General features: G+C 44.7%; 1 protein-coding gene across 4 annotated transcripts in view; it reads right to left on the bottom strand.

The window, feature by feature from the left end:
• KIF16B (kinesin family member 16B) overlaps positions 1-17,138 on the bottom strand; it is a 635,015-nt gene that overhangs the window by 549,597 nt on the left and 68,280 nt on the right. For all 4 annotated transcript variants that reach the window (XR_011019462.1, XM_068232451.1, XM_068232454.1 and 1 more), the window contains exons 8-10: positions 16,094-16,262; positions 15,726-15,857; positions 11,876-12,051 (exon numbers count right to left, since the gene is read on the bottom strand). Coding sequence is in view for 3 of the 4 variants with exons in the window: in XM_068232451.1 (XP_068088552.1) it covers positions 11,876-12,051; positions 15,726-15,857; positions 16,094-16,262 (477 nt within the window). In the remaining variant the exon portion in view is untranslated. The remainder of the gene's footprint in view (positions 1-11,875; positions 12,052-15,725; positions 15,858-16,093; positions 16,263-17,138) is intronic.

The following is a 17,138-nucleotide window of genomic DNA, read 5'->3' as shown; positions in this document are numbered from 1 at the left end:
CTTTTCATAACATATTTTGAAAAGCACTTGGCTAATGAATTTGAATATTACATTCTAATACATTAGCCAAGTGCTTTTCAAAATATGTTATGAAAAGCGCTCAGAAGCGCTCTACGGGCTTGATTCCGGATCACATCAGAGCGATGTGATTTTTTTCCCGAACGTAAACGTGGGTCATGCAGCATATCTGAGGCGATTCAGCCTCGATCTCAAGGAGACACTGAAGCGAAAAAAAATTATGATATAATGATTTGTATTTGTAGTACAGCTAAGAAATAAAACATTAGGAGCAGAGATATTAGTCTAATATTGTTTCCAGTACAGGAAGAGTTAAGAAACTCCAGCTGTTATCTATGCAAAAGAGCCATAGAGCTCCACGACTTTCAAAGTCGCAGAGAGCTAGTCTTCTGAAGCTTGTTATCTCAACTGTCAGTCATTGTATCTTCTTTTTCTTTGCAAGGAAAGGTTTAAAAGTTCACTAGCCTGCTCTGCAAAATCATTTAGAATGCCGAGTAGTGTGTAAACTGCAAATAGAGAATGATGCAATGTTATAAAAACAATACTATTATAACTGAAAATAAAAATATAAGGAATATTTTCTTTGCTACTAATGTTCTAGTAATTATCTGTACTACACATACAATTCATGATATCATTTGTTTTAGTTTTTTTTTGCTTCAGTGTATCTTTTAGTATAGGGAAGTGGAAAATCACTCTAAAAAGCGCTAGAACAGAGAGATTTTCCAAGCTTTTTTTTTTTCAGACACTGTACACTTGCAGCTCTACTGTAAAAAAAAAAAAAAACTTCTTACACCAAAACGCTACAAAAATCGCTAGGCACATCTAGAAAATCGCTACACATATGCCTAGCATCACTTCGAAAAATCACTTCTAAAAACGCTGAGCGTTTGCGATTACGCTAGCGCTTTTAGGTGTGCACAAGCCTTCAAGCTCACTAGCCACTTTACTAGGTACATCTGTTCAGTTGCCTATTAACATGAATAGCTAATCAGCCAATCACATGGCAGCAACTCAATGCATTTAGGCATCTACTAGACATGGTGAAGACAACTTGCTTAAAGCGGACCCAAACCAAACAGTTTTTTTAATTCAAAATATTTAGTTGCACAACTCTGACACATACAAAGATAAACAAACACTCCTTCAAGCCTATGAGCATTTCAGTGCATGCTTTTCACCCTTCTCTTTTCATAACTAGGGTTATACAGGTGGCAGCCATTACTTCTGAGCTTAGTAGGAGGTTTTAGATCATGGGTGTGTTTGTTATCAGCTACCCTCCCTCACAGGGGCGTTGTCTATGTGAAATCTCACACAACCTGAGATCACCTCCCCTGTGACATCATCAGTAGCAGCCTGTGTTTGTTTTTTGTTTTTTATCTCCTTCACCAGTCTGCCGGATTCTGTTCCGGCAATATAAAAGGAAGGGGGGAGTTCCTGCAACAAATGTAAAATATTTTATATTTGTCGTCATGCAGCTGAAAAAAGGCTGCCATTTATTATTATAAGTTAGAAAATAGATTTTATTTCTGAAATCTTGTATTTTTAATTTGGGTCGACTTCAAAGTATCCCTGAAGTGAGAGGGGGTTTGATTGAAATAGGTGCCTTTGAGTGAATGGTGCTGTGACATATGTCACAGCACCATTCTTTCAGTTCAGTGCTCCCAGGGGTTCCCGTTCTAGTCAGTCTGCCGAAATCTTCGACTGACTAGAATGTCGAATATGAACGGGGAGGAAATGGCAGTTATCCTCCTCGACCACGCCCCCTTGTACCGCTGAAATTTTGAGACGTGCAAAAAAAAAAAAAAATGCCACACAACTCACCTACTCCTGGATCCCTTCGCTGCCTTTTTTGCCCTGTCACAACTCCCATCTCCACTGCTATGATGCTGACCTGGAGGTACTTTCGAGTTACTTCCGGGTCAGTGCCATAGCAGTGAAGATGCCGGCAGATACGAGGAACACAGCGGCAGAGTGGAAGACCTGACAAGGAGGAAAAGCCAGTGAAGGGATCCAGAAGTAGGTGAGTTGTTCGGTGGCGCTTTTTGTTGCAGGTCTCTCGATATTGGTACATGTACATGTATCTGTGATCTGTTGCCTGCTTAGGAGTGTGAATAGGACACTCTACCATCCACTGTCTATTCCTAGATCACACCCAACATGCAGATGGCTAATAAAAGATATGGGAATCAGATTGCAATTAGGTAAGTAATGTATATAATCTCATATAAAGAATACAAAGGGCAGAAGGAGCGGAGCAGAGCTTTTCAGCGCAGCAAGATTTGGGCGCAGCCGGCGCCACCATAGACTGTAATAGGAATTACATCTATAGCGGCGCTCAGTGAGTAATGTTGGCGCCATCAGAAGACGGAGCTGTCTTTTACAACACAATAATTCGGCCTCCAGCGATAGCTGGAAGCAGAATTATTTCATTCCCCGCCATTCATGGCGGCCTGGAGGGGGAATAGTAATTAACATGGCCGGGACTTGTGCAGCCGCAGGATCAGCCATATACATGCTGTATCCTGCGCCCAAGTCTCCCGGCGCCTATTTCAAATGTATGTAGGAGAGGGGACGAAGCTAGCCGCAGTCACAGCACTCCCTTCGATGCTTGCACAAACTGCCAGTAATGGGGTCCTACCCATAAAACATTGAGGGCCCGTTCTCACCTGAGCGGGAATCGAGCGATTCCCACTCACGGCAAACCGCTAGCGGTTCTGCAAGAACCGCTACACAATGTAGTGAGTGGCAGTGTTCTCACTGCCGCGGTTGCGGTTAGCGATAACCGCGACAAGCAATCCGCGATTTGCGATCGCGATTAGCGTGCATAGCACGCTAATCGTGATCGCTCCAAAACCGCCGCAGTGTCCAGTGATTTTTCCGCGCTAATCGCGAGAAAATCACTCCCGCAAAACGCCGGCGGTAATCGCCGGCGTTCTGTAAATTTTAAGTGTGAACGGGCCCTAAAAGCCGGGGGTCCTTCGATTCCTTCATGGAGTATAACTGCATAATTGATCAGGAGCAAAGCAGGGTTGATTTAAAACAAGTATCCAATTATCCCTTAAAGAAAAACTCCATAAAATGTCATTGGATCAGATTTTTAATGTGAACACATGAGGAAAGTCCCTGCCCACTGTCGGAAATATCAACATGATTACTTAACCACTTCCAGACCACGCGGCTCTGACCCCTTGAGGGCCACAGCCATACCTCCCAACTTTTTGAGATGAGAAAGAGGGACACTTATGCCACACCCCTGATCACACCCCTGCCACAGCCCTAGTCACGCATACCATAAAGATTTCATAAGAAAAATATGTTGTTTTATAATTCAAACCACACTGGTCCTTTCTATCCTGGTTCATTTTCCTTCATATAAATATTTTAAAGAGACTCTGTAACAAAATTTTGAGCCTCATTTCTTCTATCCTATAAGTTCCTATGCCTGTTCTAATGTGGTCTGTCTTACTGCAGCCTTTCCTAGTTGCACTGTCTCTGTAATAAATCTTATCTTTCCTGTGTCGTCTATGTCGGGCTTAGGCTGGAATGTGTGGAATGTGCAGCACTGCTTGTCATTGGCAGAAGCTATACACACCCTCTCCAAGCTCTGCATGAGTCACACAGTAAGCTGTTCTCAGCGTATCATACTCTGGTTAGAAGCCATGTTTTTTGTTTGTAAACACTGCATAAAAATGGCAATTACAAGCCAGGATTGCAGCAGGGAGTGACAGAAACAGCACAGAGGGGCCCAGGAGAACATAAGGAATAGAATGGTATGCTTTTTATTGTAAGAACTTTAGAGTACAGATTCTCTTTAAAATTAGTAATATATCAATAAAGGATGGGAATAAAGTTTAGATCAATCAAACATTTTTAGTAGAGAAATATATATATTTACATAGAAAGAGGGACAAAGTCCTGAAAGAGGGACAAATGAGGAGGAAAGAGGGACAGGGCTCCAAAAGATAGACAGTTGGGAGCTATGCCACAGCCTTTTTTTTCTGAAATCGAGCTGTGATCACTATAATTGGCTCACAGTGATCACAGGGCCAGGAGTTAATGAAATGGTTTCCTGATGTGTGCATGGAGCTGTCAACAGCTGCACAGCCATGAGCAGGAATGTAACTTTCACCCTACCACTGTACAGAAAGGGTTAAAGAGACACTGAAGAGAATAAATTTTGCCCTTTTTACCTTATTATTCGCTTTAGTAGTCTCAGCACAACTAAACCGCCGCATCCCTGCCGCAAAACGAGGGCTGCAGAGCCTCCAAATCCCTGTGCAAACATCCACGACCAACTTGGTTGTGGATTTTGCTGTGCTGAGAGGTAGAGCTTTCTGCTGTAGCTCGGCCTCTCCTGACATCAATTGCCGCGCGGATAGACGCCTCTCCCCGCTCCCCTCTGTAAAGGAAGAGTGAGAGGGGCGGGGAGAGGCAGCAATCCACCGTGATTGACATCAGGAGAGGCAGAGCTAAAGCTGAAAGCTCTGCCTCTTTGTGGAACTGCCGGCCAGATTGCCCCTCTGGGATTTGGGGGCTCTGCAGCCCTCGTTTTGCGGCGGGGATGCGGCGGTTTACTTGTGCTGAGAGCACTGAAGCGAATTAGAAGGTAAAAAGGGCAAAATTAATTCGCTTCAGTGTCTCTTTAAAATGCAGTATAGTACAAAAAAAATAACCACAAGATGTCACTGTGTATGTAAAGTGTTTCAATGATCTCTATGATATTGTGATTTCCTGTATTCATTCTGTGTTCCTCTCTGTACTAAGTAAGCTGCATTACCTCATAGTGGCATATAATTTATCTCTGCAAGAGCTCTAACTTCTTATACTGAGTGCCTATCTCCGTGTACAGATCACTCTGCTCCATCATTCACTACGTGGAATGCAGCATTTTCAATAGCATACATTCTGTTTTGGGCAGTCTTTCAAACAACTTATACAGAAGAAAGGCTGTATTAAAACAAATCTGAAGACGGGGACATGCTTACTTGGAATACTCCAGAGTCCTCTTTTAAAGAGAACCCGAGGCGGATTTTTAAAATCTAAATAGGACACAGAGGCATGAGGCATGTTCCGTGCACAATGACATGTCTCTGTGTCCTTCTGCTGCCATCGCCAGTTGCACCCCACCCCCCCAACCCCCAAATAGCCCCAAGCTAGCGTCAAGCAGAGTACTTCCTGGGTCGCGGTTTAGCTTAGCAGCTTAGCGACAAGCAGATTGCGCCAGGCTAGCGGCAAGCAGGGTACTTCCTAGGTCGCGGCTTAGCTTCCGATTGGAGGAAGCTGGCGGAGGTGAAGAGCGGCACGGGGAGCCATGTAATGGAGGAGATACTGACTGACACATGCCAGGTAAACAGCAGGCTAGCAACAAGCAGATTGTCGCTAGGCCGGCCGCTATTGTCAGGGGGGACAGCAGAGCCCGGGGGGGGGGGGAGGGGGGAACTGGCAGCGGCAGAAGAAGGACACAGAGACATGTCATTGTGCACAGAACATGTTTCTGTGTCCTTTTAACATTTGAAAACATTGCCTTTGGTTCTCTTTAAGCCTCTAGGGCAGGGGTCTCAAACTCACGGCCCACGGGCCATTTGCGGCCCTCGATACAATATTTTGTGGCCCTCGCCGGCAAAAGCTTCCTTATAGTTCGCTTCAGTGCTCCCAAGTAATTCGCTGCATCCCCGCGACTAAACGAAGGCTGCAGAGCCCCCAAATCGCCCGGGGGCAATCCACCGGCATTTCCTGGAAGGGGCAGAGCTTTGCCCCTCCTGACGTCAATCGCCGCACGGATTGCCGCCTCTCCCCGCCCCTCTCTGTAAAGGAAGAGTGAGAGGGGCGGGCAGAGGCGGCGATGCACCGCGATTGTGAAATTCCTTATGCGGCCCAGCCTCATCCTGACTTTGCCTCCTGCGGCCCCCAGGTAAATTGAGTTTGAGACCCCTGCTCTAGGGCATAAGTCTGCAGGGGACACAATACAGTTCTACCACCAGATCACAGGCAGCCACCACTGTACATGGGTTTAGGGATGGTCAGAATTTCCCATTTTCAATTTGACAGAAATTCTGATTTTCAGCAATGCCAATTTCCGATTTTCTCATTTCCGGAGTACTTTAGTTATCATTTTTCACATCAGAGAATGCAAAAAAATGACAAAAATAAAATCGGAAAATTGGAAAAAAGGAAAAAAGAAAAAGCAGTCTTGGGATTGCTCTAAAATTACCACAGTAATCCAATTTTTGCAAAAAAAATTCTACATTCTCTGATTGGTCCAATGCTTCCAAGTTTTTTGATTGGGCTGAAAGTACTGAGTTGCGGTAAATCAGATTTCCGCAGAATTCCAATTTCTATTTTCCGGTTTCTAAACTGAAATTTCGATTCCATGGAAACTGAATTAGCACCCTTACCTGTGTTTTCACAGACTGTTTACGCCTTTGGAACAAAAGAGAAACTGAAGAGGCTGTCTGCTTTACACCTTCCCCTTCCATAAATTTCAAGTGATGCTCTTATGGCCTGTCGTTCTACAAGACTGTGTGCGCCATTATGAAATTTTTAACCTTGTTATAAATCTCCGAAGCTGATAAAACCCTCTTTAACATCTCTTAAAGCACTGCAGTACATTGTGTTGGTTGTCTTGCGCTATTGAGTGCTTCACAAACAATGTTCTACCGCGATTTATAATCACAATGCTGCATATTGTTGACACATTATATGGAGGACTTATAACCCGCCTGATGTAATGTGTCACTATACAGAGGCAGACATTCAAGTCCCCTTATTCTTCTTAGACTGCTTTGTTGTATATAATTGAGGCTGCATTGTTACTTACACGCTTTATAGCTGTTCTTTGATTTACAGGTTTTGTTTAATAATGGCAGCTTAAAGGCTGTCTAAACTGAAATCTATGGAACAATCTCATATGCGTTCAGGCTTCTGAACCTAGTAATAACTTTATGGAACACTTAGGATTTGTTTGGATGAAGTCATGCTTATAGTTATAGCAGCATCCTTCATGTGATATAGCCTGTCAGGGGATATTGATTGAGGAAACAGAGGGCATCTTGTTAATCCGTGGATATACAAGTGCACACTGCCACCATAGGCCAATTGTATTGGAAATCAACGCAGTACAAATTTACGTCCAGCAGGCGGTGCTGCGGCCCTGACTGGTCGTAGATTCTACGTCGTATTGACCATGCGTCCCCACCGTTACCGCCGATCTCGCCACTCTGTCCCCGCCGCAGTTCGCTCGTCCTGCTGTCTCTATGACGGCAGTGCTCTGTGAGCAGGTCAGGAGTCGTTTTCATTGGCTCCTGGCCCTGTCATCACTGTAAGCCAATCCCATTGAGCGCAGAGAGCTCTGCCATCATAGAGAAGGCAGAGAGAGGAGCCTGCGACGGAGACAGAACTGTGTGACCGGTGAGAGTGGCGGAATTTTGCGGCGATTTGTCGGGAAGCAGCGTTTTACTGTACCAGCAGCCTAACTAGACGAATAGAGCTGTTCGGCCGTGCTCACTCCCGTGCGCATCATTGGGAGCTTACTGTGCAGGCGCAGTACAGGAAACCTTCGTACTGCATCTGCACAGTAAGCTCCTGATGCCACGGCCACGCAGCCGCAGTTCTATTCGTCTAGTTAAGAAAATAACTACACTGGTGCCGGCGGCGGGGAACGGAGCATCGGAGGATGATGGCGCGGGACATGACAGCTGCAGAGGGCAGTAAGAGGCCCCAGGTAAGTGTCAGTTTTTGTTTTTCAAAACATGCAAGAGAACCCCTTTAAGTCGAGTCGCATGTTGTACATGGTGAAACGTGGATAAAAGATTTAATTTTGAACTCTGGATTTGGACATATAGCATAAACAATGTTTTTTGGTTGTTTTCAATGTTCATTTTATTTGTTTTAAACTACTTACAACAGTCTATACTGGGGTTTTTTGGAACCCCAGGGTTCCTTGAGGTCTTTACAGGGGATTCCCTAGTATGTTCTCCTACTTTGACAATGGCGATCTGAGAAAGTTTTGAAGAGTACCTATTTGGCTCTTCTGTGTCCTCTACACTCATTGTATGCTTGCCCTGAATACTTCATTCAGGGCAAGCATAGGATGAGTAAAAAGGACACAAAAGAGTTGCTTTTCAAAACATTCTCAGAGCACCACTGTGGAGTATAATAGAGTACTCTATAATAGGTGGTACTGTATAAAGAAACACTAAATTGGAGGTCAAAAATACCTAGGAGCACATCAATAAAAAGCATTCAAATAGGGCGGCAGTATAATGAGCAGTACCATAACAATAATTATTTTTTAGCATTTATAATAAGGCGTAATGTAATGAAGAGTTCTACTACAGGAGAGCAATATAATACAACCACACTCACTTTAGAAGACCAAGCAGCCTGCAAAATAATTCCTCACTCATCCGCTAATGCAAAGGTTCCTGGAGATCAAAAATTACTTGAAGGGCTCTCCCCCAGGGTGAAAAGGTTGAAAGGCTGGTCTACACAATACTATCACATATTACCACAAACATATATGTTATAACAAAAACAGTACAGTATATTTTGTACATGGAGACAGCTTTGTATTTATGAAATGTCACTCGAAGTGTGTACGTGGGGGGACTGCCTTGACTATGAAAGGTAGTTTTTATATTACCCTGAAACCTTTCTCTCTGGGGGTAATTAATTTAATTCATTTCTAAAGAAAAAGAATAGGTTGACCTTTTGTCTTTTGTCTCTATATGCCATGAAAGTGATACTTAATAAATGGAAAAACGCCAGGGCCCGTCTGTTCAAAGATTAGGTCAAGAAAGTTAACAAAGACCTAAAAGACCTAAGCATTTATAAAGCTCTCTCTCTGAACAGAAGCTGTCCTTGTCACTTTGAAAAGGCAAGGTCAAAAATACATCTCCTTTTTGAAGACTAAAATGGTTTAGTGTTAGGTCAAATGTTTTGAGACGCATCTGTAGGAGTAATATGTATGTGAGGTGGAAGGCTTGGAATTTGAGCAATAGTTGTTTGCTACACTAAAATATTTAGGTTTTGGCTTTGTGGCCTAATGTTATTTAACTGACTCGGGACCAACGATAGTTAAACTAGGTCGCACTTGTGGCTACCCAAAACTGATGCATGTAGTTTTAACACCGTCGGCTCCCATGCACGGGACGCAACAGTGCTTTCCCGCCAACACAGGCCTCCACTGTTCTAAAGACAGCAGAGCAATGTACATTGGCCCGGGAGCTCCAGGTATGTATAAAAAGTTTTATTTAATGCAGCTCTGGTACACTTTAACCACTTCAGGATTCTGCGTACGCTTAACTACGCCCCTGAATCCTGAAGTTGTTTCCATGGGCGGCCGTTCCATGTCAGTTCACGGAGGGCGTCTCCGTGAAGACCCTGCGAGCCGCCGATCGCGGCTCGCAGGGTAAATGTAAACACGCGGGGAAGATCTTCCCCGGTGTTTACATATATACGGCGCTGCTGCGCAGCAGCGCCGTAGAGGAGATCGGCGATCCCCGGCCTCTGATTGGCCGGGGATCGCCGGCATCTGATAGGCTAAAGCCTATCCTATCCGGCGCAGGACGGCTTTCCGTCCTGCGCCGCACACAGGGGACGGGAGAGGGAGGGAAGGAGGCAGAGGGAGGACTAGTGCTGCGGAGGGGGGCTTTGAGGAGCCCCCCCCCGCTAGGCACAGCCGCGCGGCGGCGATTAGACTCCCCCAGCAGGACATCCCCCTAGTGGGGAAAAAAGGGGGGAGGTCTGATCGCCCTGCCTGATTTCTGATCTGTGCTGCGGGCTGAAGAGCCCCCGCAGCACAGATCAGCCAAACCACCCGGAATCCGGAAGTGGTTAAGGTACAGAGGCTTTTTTTTTTTCATTTCCTCCCTTCCTGATCTCTGTGATTGGCTTGCAGTGATCAGGCGGTCAGAAGCCCCATACCCACAGATAGCTCCCACCCCACCGTCCTTCGCTGCCCGCTGCTTCGGTACCAGGACCCCACATTGCCGTCAGTCGGGGACAGTCTGACATAAGGGAAATGCACTTCTCCTACATAGAGGGTGCACTTCTCCTACATAGACTGGCCTGACTGGCTGAAGTGACGTGTCCCAGTATTAGAGCTGCGGGAAGATTGAAGACGGCGACGTGGGAGCGATCCGTGGGTATGGGGCTGGAGGAAGCCCCAGGTATGTATAAAAAGTTTTATTTAATCCAGCTCTGAGTCCCTTTAAGGGGACCAAAGGCTCCCATCCCTAACGAGTTAATAAACACACTGGGCAGTATTTGCAAGGGTTGATTACACATTAAAATACTTCTTAAGAACACTATGGCCCCTATTTAATTAAGTGATATTTTTACACCTTGTCAATAAAATGCCTTTTAAGCCTCCAGCTGGTCCTTAAAAGACCAGAGCATGTTCGTCTCAAATGGGTTGAACAACTGTAAGGCCTCTTGCACACTGCAAGCGATTCAGATTCAGATTCCGTTTTTTAATCAGTTTTTACATCCGATTCAGATTCCGCTTTACAGTGTGCAGGGAGCAAACTGCAAATCTGAATCTGAATCTGAATCGGAAGTAAAATCCGATTAAAAAGCGGAATCTGAATCTGAATCGCTTGCAGTGTGCAAGAGGCCTAAAAGGGAATAAAATGTAAACATTAGAAAGTGGATTTGGTGGAGTCACCTGTTACAGGCGCTGCGGTGATGGACACAGAAGAAGGCCAGGACACACGTTAGCAGACAGCTGAGCCTCACTAAGAACATAGTGGACAGCCCCGGGTAAGTATCAAATCTGTAGGTATCGCTGTCGATGGTACACTTTAATAAGATTAGTACTATAGATTCACTTCAGAGTCGTGCTAAAGTCACTTGGTAAATTTATAATATCATCAGACAAAGAGTGCAGCTTTCTGGTTTCCTCTCCCAAATGTTATCACATGAGCATAATCTACGTATGCATTTAACCACTTGATGACCCACCCTTTACCCCCCCTTAAGGACCAGCGCTGTTTTGAGTGATCTGTGCTGGGTGGGCTGTGCAGTCCACAGCACAGATCAGGTTGCAGGCAGAGAGATCAGATTGCCCCCCTTTTTTCCCCCCTATGGGGATGATGTGCAGGGGGGGTCTGATCGCTCCTGCCTGCCTGAGTGTTGCGGGGGGGGGCACCTCAAAGCCCCCCTCCGCAGCGAAATTTCCCCCTCCCTCTCCTACCTGCTCCCCCCCCCGGCGATCGAGGCTGCACAGGACGCTATCCGTCCTGTGCAGCCAGTGACAGGACGTCCCCTGTCACATGGCGGCGATCCCCGCCCGCTGATTGGCCGGGGATCGCCGATCTGCCTTACGGCGCTGCTGCGCAGCAGCGCCGTACAATGTAAACAAAGCGGATTATTTCCGCTTGTGTTTACATTTAGCCTGCGAGCCGCCATCGGCGGCCCGCAGGCTATTCACGGAGCCCCCCGCCGTGATTTGACAGGAAGCAGCCGCTCGCGCGAGCGGCTGCTTCCTGATTAATCAGCCTGCAGCTGGCGACGCAGAACTGCGTCGCTGGTCCTGCAGCTGCCACTTTGTCGACGCACGGTATAAGCGTGCGGTCGGCAAGTGGTTAATGAGCTCGGCTCTGGGCAATGCGTTTCATGCACACATTAATTTGGTCTTCAGCTAAAAAAAAAAAAGGGGCACCGGAGCCGACAGGCCAGAAATCTACAGTAAGCGGTGCAAGCCGCCTTGTCACTTGTTCATATCTGGAGGTGGCAGATGTTTACTCCAACCCAAATACATTTAATGAAAGAGATAATGATCATATTAAGACCTTGAAATAGATGCCATTAGTCAAAGAAAGTTAATTATAAGTTGAGAATGAAAAGCACTAACCTGATTCCCCTGAGCTAGCAAGGCTTTCAGGCGAGCTATTTCAGCTCGAAGCTCGCGGATTAGTTTGACATTAGCATCCTCATTAATGGTGGGCTTGTTGATAATATTTTTGGCTCTATTTGCATAGCGAAGTGTACTTAAGGTTTCTCCATAATTGATATCAGCAGGTGAAATAGCTGTGAAGAAAAAAAAAGAAAAGTCAAATTATTCAAAGCCTTCAGCTTCACTGAACAAGAAGGTGGTTTTCAATCTGAAAGTTAAATAGGTTTGTGCTATTACTTGGTGTGCGTACTTGCCTAGTTTTCTTACGTTTTAGTATGTTCTAGTTGAAGAGGTGGAAATCTTCTGATAAAAGCATAAAGATGATGTGCCGCTAGATTGCAGAGAAGTACAGCCTTTCATCTGCATGCTCCATGCATGCTAGCTCTACATACTCTGGCACTCTCATTGGCCTGAGGAAGTGGGCTTAGACCAGTAAAACGCGTTGCCTGTGCAAAAATAAAATTCTCTTTTTTTCCCTATGAGAATGTCCTTATTGAGGTAAGCCACCTCATTTATCGTTTTTACTGTTGTTTTTAACTCAGTTTTATAAACCCCTGGGCGCTTCTTTACTCTCATTGTGCTTAGTCACCCCCCCACACCTGTTGTGGGTGGGGTTCAAAAACGGACCATGTTTGAAGCGGTTCTCGTCTTATAAAGAAGAAGCGACCACCACCAGTCCCAGTCTGGGACACCCCGAGTGGAGATGGGTTCATTATCTCCACCCGCTTCCTGTGGTCGGTTGCCCCCAGCAACCCACCTTTGTAGGTAGCCCTTTTATGATTGTATTGTTTTCAGTGTTACTGACATACTACACCATTTGTGCTCCCGATTTTTGTTTTCTCTTCTTTCCAGGGTGTCTCGACACCGCATCCACTGCGTTTCATCTGTACTGTTCATATGCTGAAGCTTTACGTCTCCTCCCATTATTCCAGCCTGCTCATTGGACCACAAATCTGCCTCACCAGGTGAGGTTCTCCCTATGCACTCTGCTCTCCTCTACATCTGCGCTATATAAAATACAGTGGTAATACATACAGGCATTTGGTATTGCCTGTTGCTTCCCCCCCCCCCCCCCCCCAGTTAATGCAGAAAACCACGCAGCGGAAACCACTTACCAGAGCTCAAGGCGCCGGTACTCTTCACTTCTACAACTGCTGGCTTCAGCCACTGTACAGCTCCCAACGTGTGCATGTGACCCGATCCGGGTCAGGTGACACAATGGGAGCCACACGGAGGATGCAGCAGACAGCTATAGGAGTTAAGAGGGCCAGCGCAGAGCTCTGGTAAGTGGTTTCCACGCGTGCCACAATCGGAGCCCCACGGAGGATGCAGCAGACAGCTGTAGGAGTTAAAGGGAACCAGAGATGAACGTTTCACACAAAATAAACATATCAGTCAATAGCTTGTAAAGAATAAATGCTCTACTTGATAATTTCGCCGCTCTAGTGTGCTTTTTTTAGTGTTTTTCATCCATTATTGCTCCAGGAAAAATCAAATATGGCCACCGGCTCATATCCCTTCTGCTTCCGGGTTATGAGTTGTTCTGGATGTGCTGTCTAGGCTATATGAGACTAGGCTGCTATCTAGGCTATATGAGAAAGGCTGCTGCAGCCTTTCATCTGTGTGCTTTCATTTCGGTATGATGTGCAGCTGCCTGTAGGAAGTCTCTCTCATAGGAATGAAACTGCAGTCATCATCATTATCTATGCAGAGAGTGCACACAGGGATCATATTGCAGCCACAGAGCTTCTCTCTCAGCAGGAGCAGCCCCTCCCCTGTCATCACAGCTCTCAGTATGCAAAGCAGGAAATCTGAGCCAGGAGGTGGCAGGCTTGGGCTTGAAAAGATTCCACAGAAGAGTGACTCAGCTAGAATGATTCCAGGTCAAACCTAGACTGAGCCAGTCAGGGATTCTTATCACAGCTGATAATAGACTAATTAAGCAGATAAGAATGAAACTAAAAGTAGGTGTTTACTTTCATGTTCCCACTGATAAATGTAATAAAATACATGAAGGTGCTTTGTCTCTGGTTCTCTTTGAGAGGGCCAGCGCAGAGCTCTGGTAAGACAGGAAGAGAGGCACGTCCCCATGGCTCCCCCCATTTACTGCCTGTTGGTTGAGACTAACGGTTAGTTAACCGGGACTCTACTGTAATACACAGCCTTTACATAGCCACAAGCTAAGGCTTTACATAGTTGGCTCACAGAGCTGACATTCTCTACCCCCAATCTCTGTTGTGCTAAGTAGCGGCTATTCGGACTGACCTCAGCCCTTTGTGAAATTAAGGGAGGTTCTCTTATACTGACCTGTAATACTCCTACAGGCATGAGATGGTACAGCCAGAGCTGATAATTGTTCAGTTAACTATAAGAAAAGCTAGTATGAGTGTTTCTAGAACAATCTGGATGCTGTAGTAAGTAGTAACCACATGGGGAAATAACACAAGTACTGCAATAGTTGAAGTAAGAGTTCCTGTATATTCAATTCCACAAATGTTGAAGAATCAGTTGGTGGATTCTAGAATTTAGGCCAATATATTTATTCCACCTTGACCTCCACATGCATGACTTTCATTAACAGTTATCTTTAAAGCGCATCCGAGATTAAAAACTAACTATAACAAGTAAGTAACTTGTCTATTTATCTTATCTAAAGTTTACATCGTTTACACAGCAAATCTAACTGTAAACAGCTTCAATAGTTTATGATTATTTATTCCTGTGAAACAATGAGGGAAGACATGTTCTGTTTGTCAGCATCTCCAGCCCTCAGCCTGTGAAAAGTTAACTCCCCTCCTCCCTTCTGCCTCTGAAATCTCTGGATAGTAACCTTCTCCTCCTCTTGCCCAGACTGAGCTCCCATAAGACCTTGCTACATAAGTCTGAAAGTGCCAAGGCACTGGAGAAGCTGTTGGCGAGTCTTGTTTCGTGTATAAGGAATTAGAGTGTTAAAACAAAACAAAAAGGTATTTGGCTTGAGGAATGCCCTATAAACTATATGAAAGGAGCACAATTATGCAATGAGTAAATGTTTATCTCGGATCCATTTTAAACCCAGCTTGAGTCTAGAGACAATTATTTTATTTTTTGTCAATAGTAATCCCAGATTTGACACTCAACCATGACTCTATCTGCATGAAGATTGTATATTCTCCCTCATTCTACACCGGTTCTTCTGGGTACTCTAGTGTCCTCCCACATTGCCTAAACATACTGGTAAGTAAATTTGCCTATCACCAAGACTGCGAAGGGGCACATGAGCCCTTTCAGTGAAAACGGCACCACCATAACCGCCTATAATAAAAGCTGCATTTTGCAGCATGTTCGGAAAATTTGGGCCACTGGCGCTGGCTGTTAGCAGGCGCCTCAGGGCGCTGAATTTTACCTTCTTTGCTGCAAATCGCAGCTTTTAGAATAGCTGCGTTATGCAGCTATGAAAGTAAAATTCTGCACCTGATTAGCAGCAAGAGGGGTAATTTCCGCAGAGCGTCTTGCGGGAAAAAAAACTGCTTAGCGGATAACTTTTTGTTATCCACAACCCTTTGCGGGAAAAAAATGGTCTTGCAGATACATTTTTTTCCTGCAAGCCTGTTTGTGAAAACTGCCATAGTTCAACGCCGTTTAAACATCCGTGTGAACTGGCCCTTATGCAGGGATTGAGCGAACTGGAGGTACCAATATCTCAGAATCTGTCCACACACTTTTAGACTTTCAGCATCTTTAACAAGAGAAATACGGCAAATAGTATAAAGTGCAGCAGAACAAGTAAAGCAGTGCATTAAAAAACAGAGGAGTACTAAAAGCTTACTGGCAATCATTATAGTTTTAGCATTTCCTCCCAGGCTATCTTTTAACAGCCAAGTCAGAACGGAATCCCGGTAAGGCACGAACACTTGCTTTTTCTTCGCAAGATGGTTGGCTGCGTCCTGAGATAAATCAGCTGCGAAGGAAGAAGAAAAGGAGCAAATAATTGTGAAAAATAGACGCTCTTCCTCCAGGATATTCTCTGCATTTTTACACTTATAAAGCTGACAGCATATTTTATTCTCTTAAATGGATCACAGCGAGATTTAATATATGTCACGGCTGCAAAATAGCAGAGGAGACAATAACAGTGAAATGACAATCATGTGAGACCACGTCAGGAATAAGCAGGAGGAGGGTTGTGCTGCATACCTAAGGCAGAAATGACATTTCCCAGAGTTACTAGAGATTTATTAATGTTTCCTCCTTCTTTGAGCCGCACGCCGGTCGCGCCCGTGGCATCCGCTCGCTCGCTGCCGGCCAGATCCACCAAATGAATCTTGCTGACTGTCTCGCAGGGCATTTCAGCATCAAATTTAGCCTGGCGGAAAACAAGGGATTAAACAAACAAAAAGTATGAGCCGTCAGTAAGGAAAGTCACACAAGAACATGCATTTCAACTCTAGACACAGAGCTAAAAAAACTCTAAAAAGGAAATAAATAAAATAAAGAATTGTTATGGGACTAGCATCTTGCAGCTAAACATTCTGTCTTAAAGGATACCTGAAGTGACGTGTGACATGATGAGATAGACATGGGTATGTATAGTGCCAAGCACACTAATAACTATGCTGTGTTCCTTTTTTGTTTTTCTGCCTGAAAGAGTTAAATATCAGGTATGTAAGTGGCTGACTCAGTCCTGACTCAGACAGGAAGTGACTACAGTGTGACACACACTGATAAGAAATTCCAACTATAAAACACTTTCCTAGCAGAAAATGGCTTCTGAGAGCAGGAAAGAGATTAAAAAAAAAAGGTCAATAGTTCATAGATTTTAGCTCTGGCATACTTCAAGGAATGTGTCATTGAGCAAAAACAATAAAACAGTTAAAACTTAAAAAGTAGATTTAAACATAAAATAAAACTGTGGAATATCTTAAAAAGTCATTTTTAGGAGAAGGAAGATAGATACAATTGTTTATTTCACTACTTTATTTTCGCTTCGGGTGTCCTTTAAAATCCAAAATGGAGATTGGGTAATGGCATAGTCCCCTAGTCTCCTTTCCTAACAATGAAAAAGATGGAAGCGAGAACCAAGAACTTTAAAAACATTTGTAATTAGTAGGCGTATTGGAATCTGTCTCCTGTATTAATCTGCCTAAAGCTCAACTTTAAAGTAAGCTGCCATATAAATTGAACTGGGGCTTACCGGTAATTAGTAATGAGCAATAAAATACTCTTCCTTTTAGTGTTGGTA

The sequence above is a fragment of the Hyperolius riggenbachi genome, chromosome 4, assembly GCF_040937935.1.
Source record: "Hyperolius riggenbachi isolate aHypRig1 chromosome 4, aHypRig1.pri, whole genome shotgun sequence".
In the NCBI taxonomy this organism is placed as follows: Eukaryota; Metazoa; Chordata; class Amphibia; order Anura; family Hyperoliidae; genus Hyperolius; species Hyperolius riggenbachi.
The sequence above is the reverse complement of the archived record's forward strand: the minus strand, read 5'-3'. Positions and strand labels throughout refer to the sequence as shown.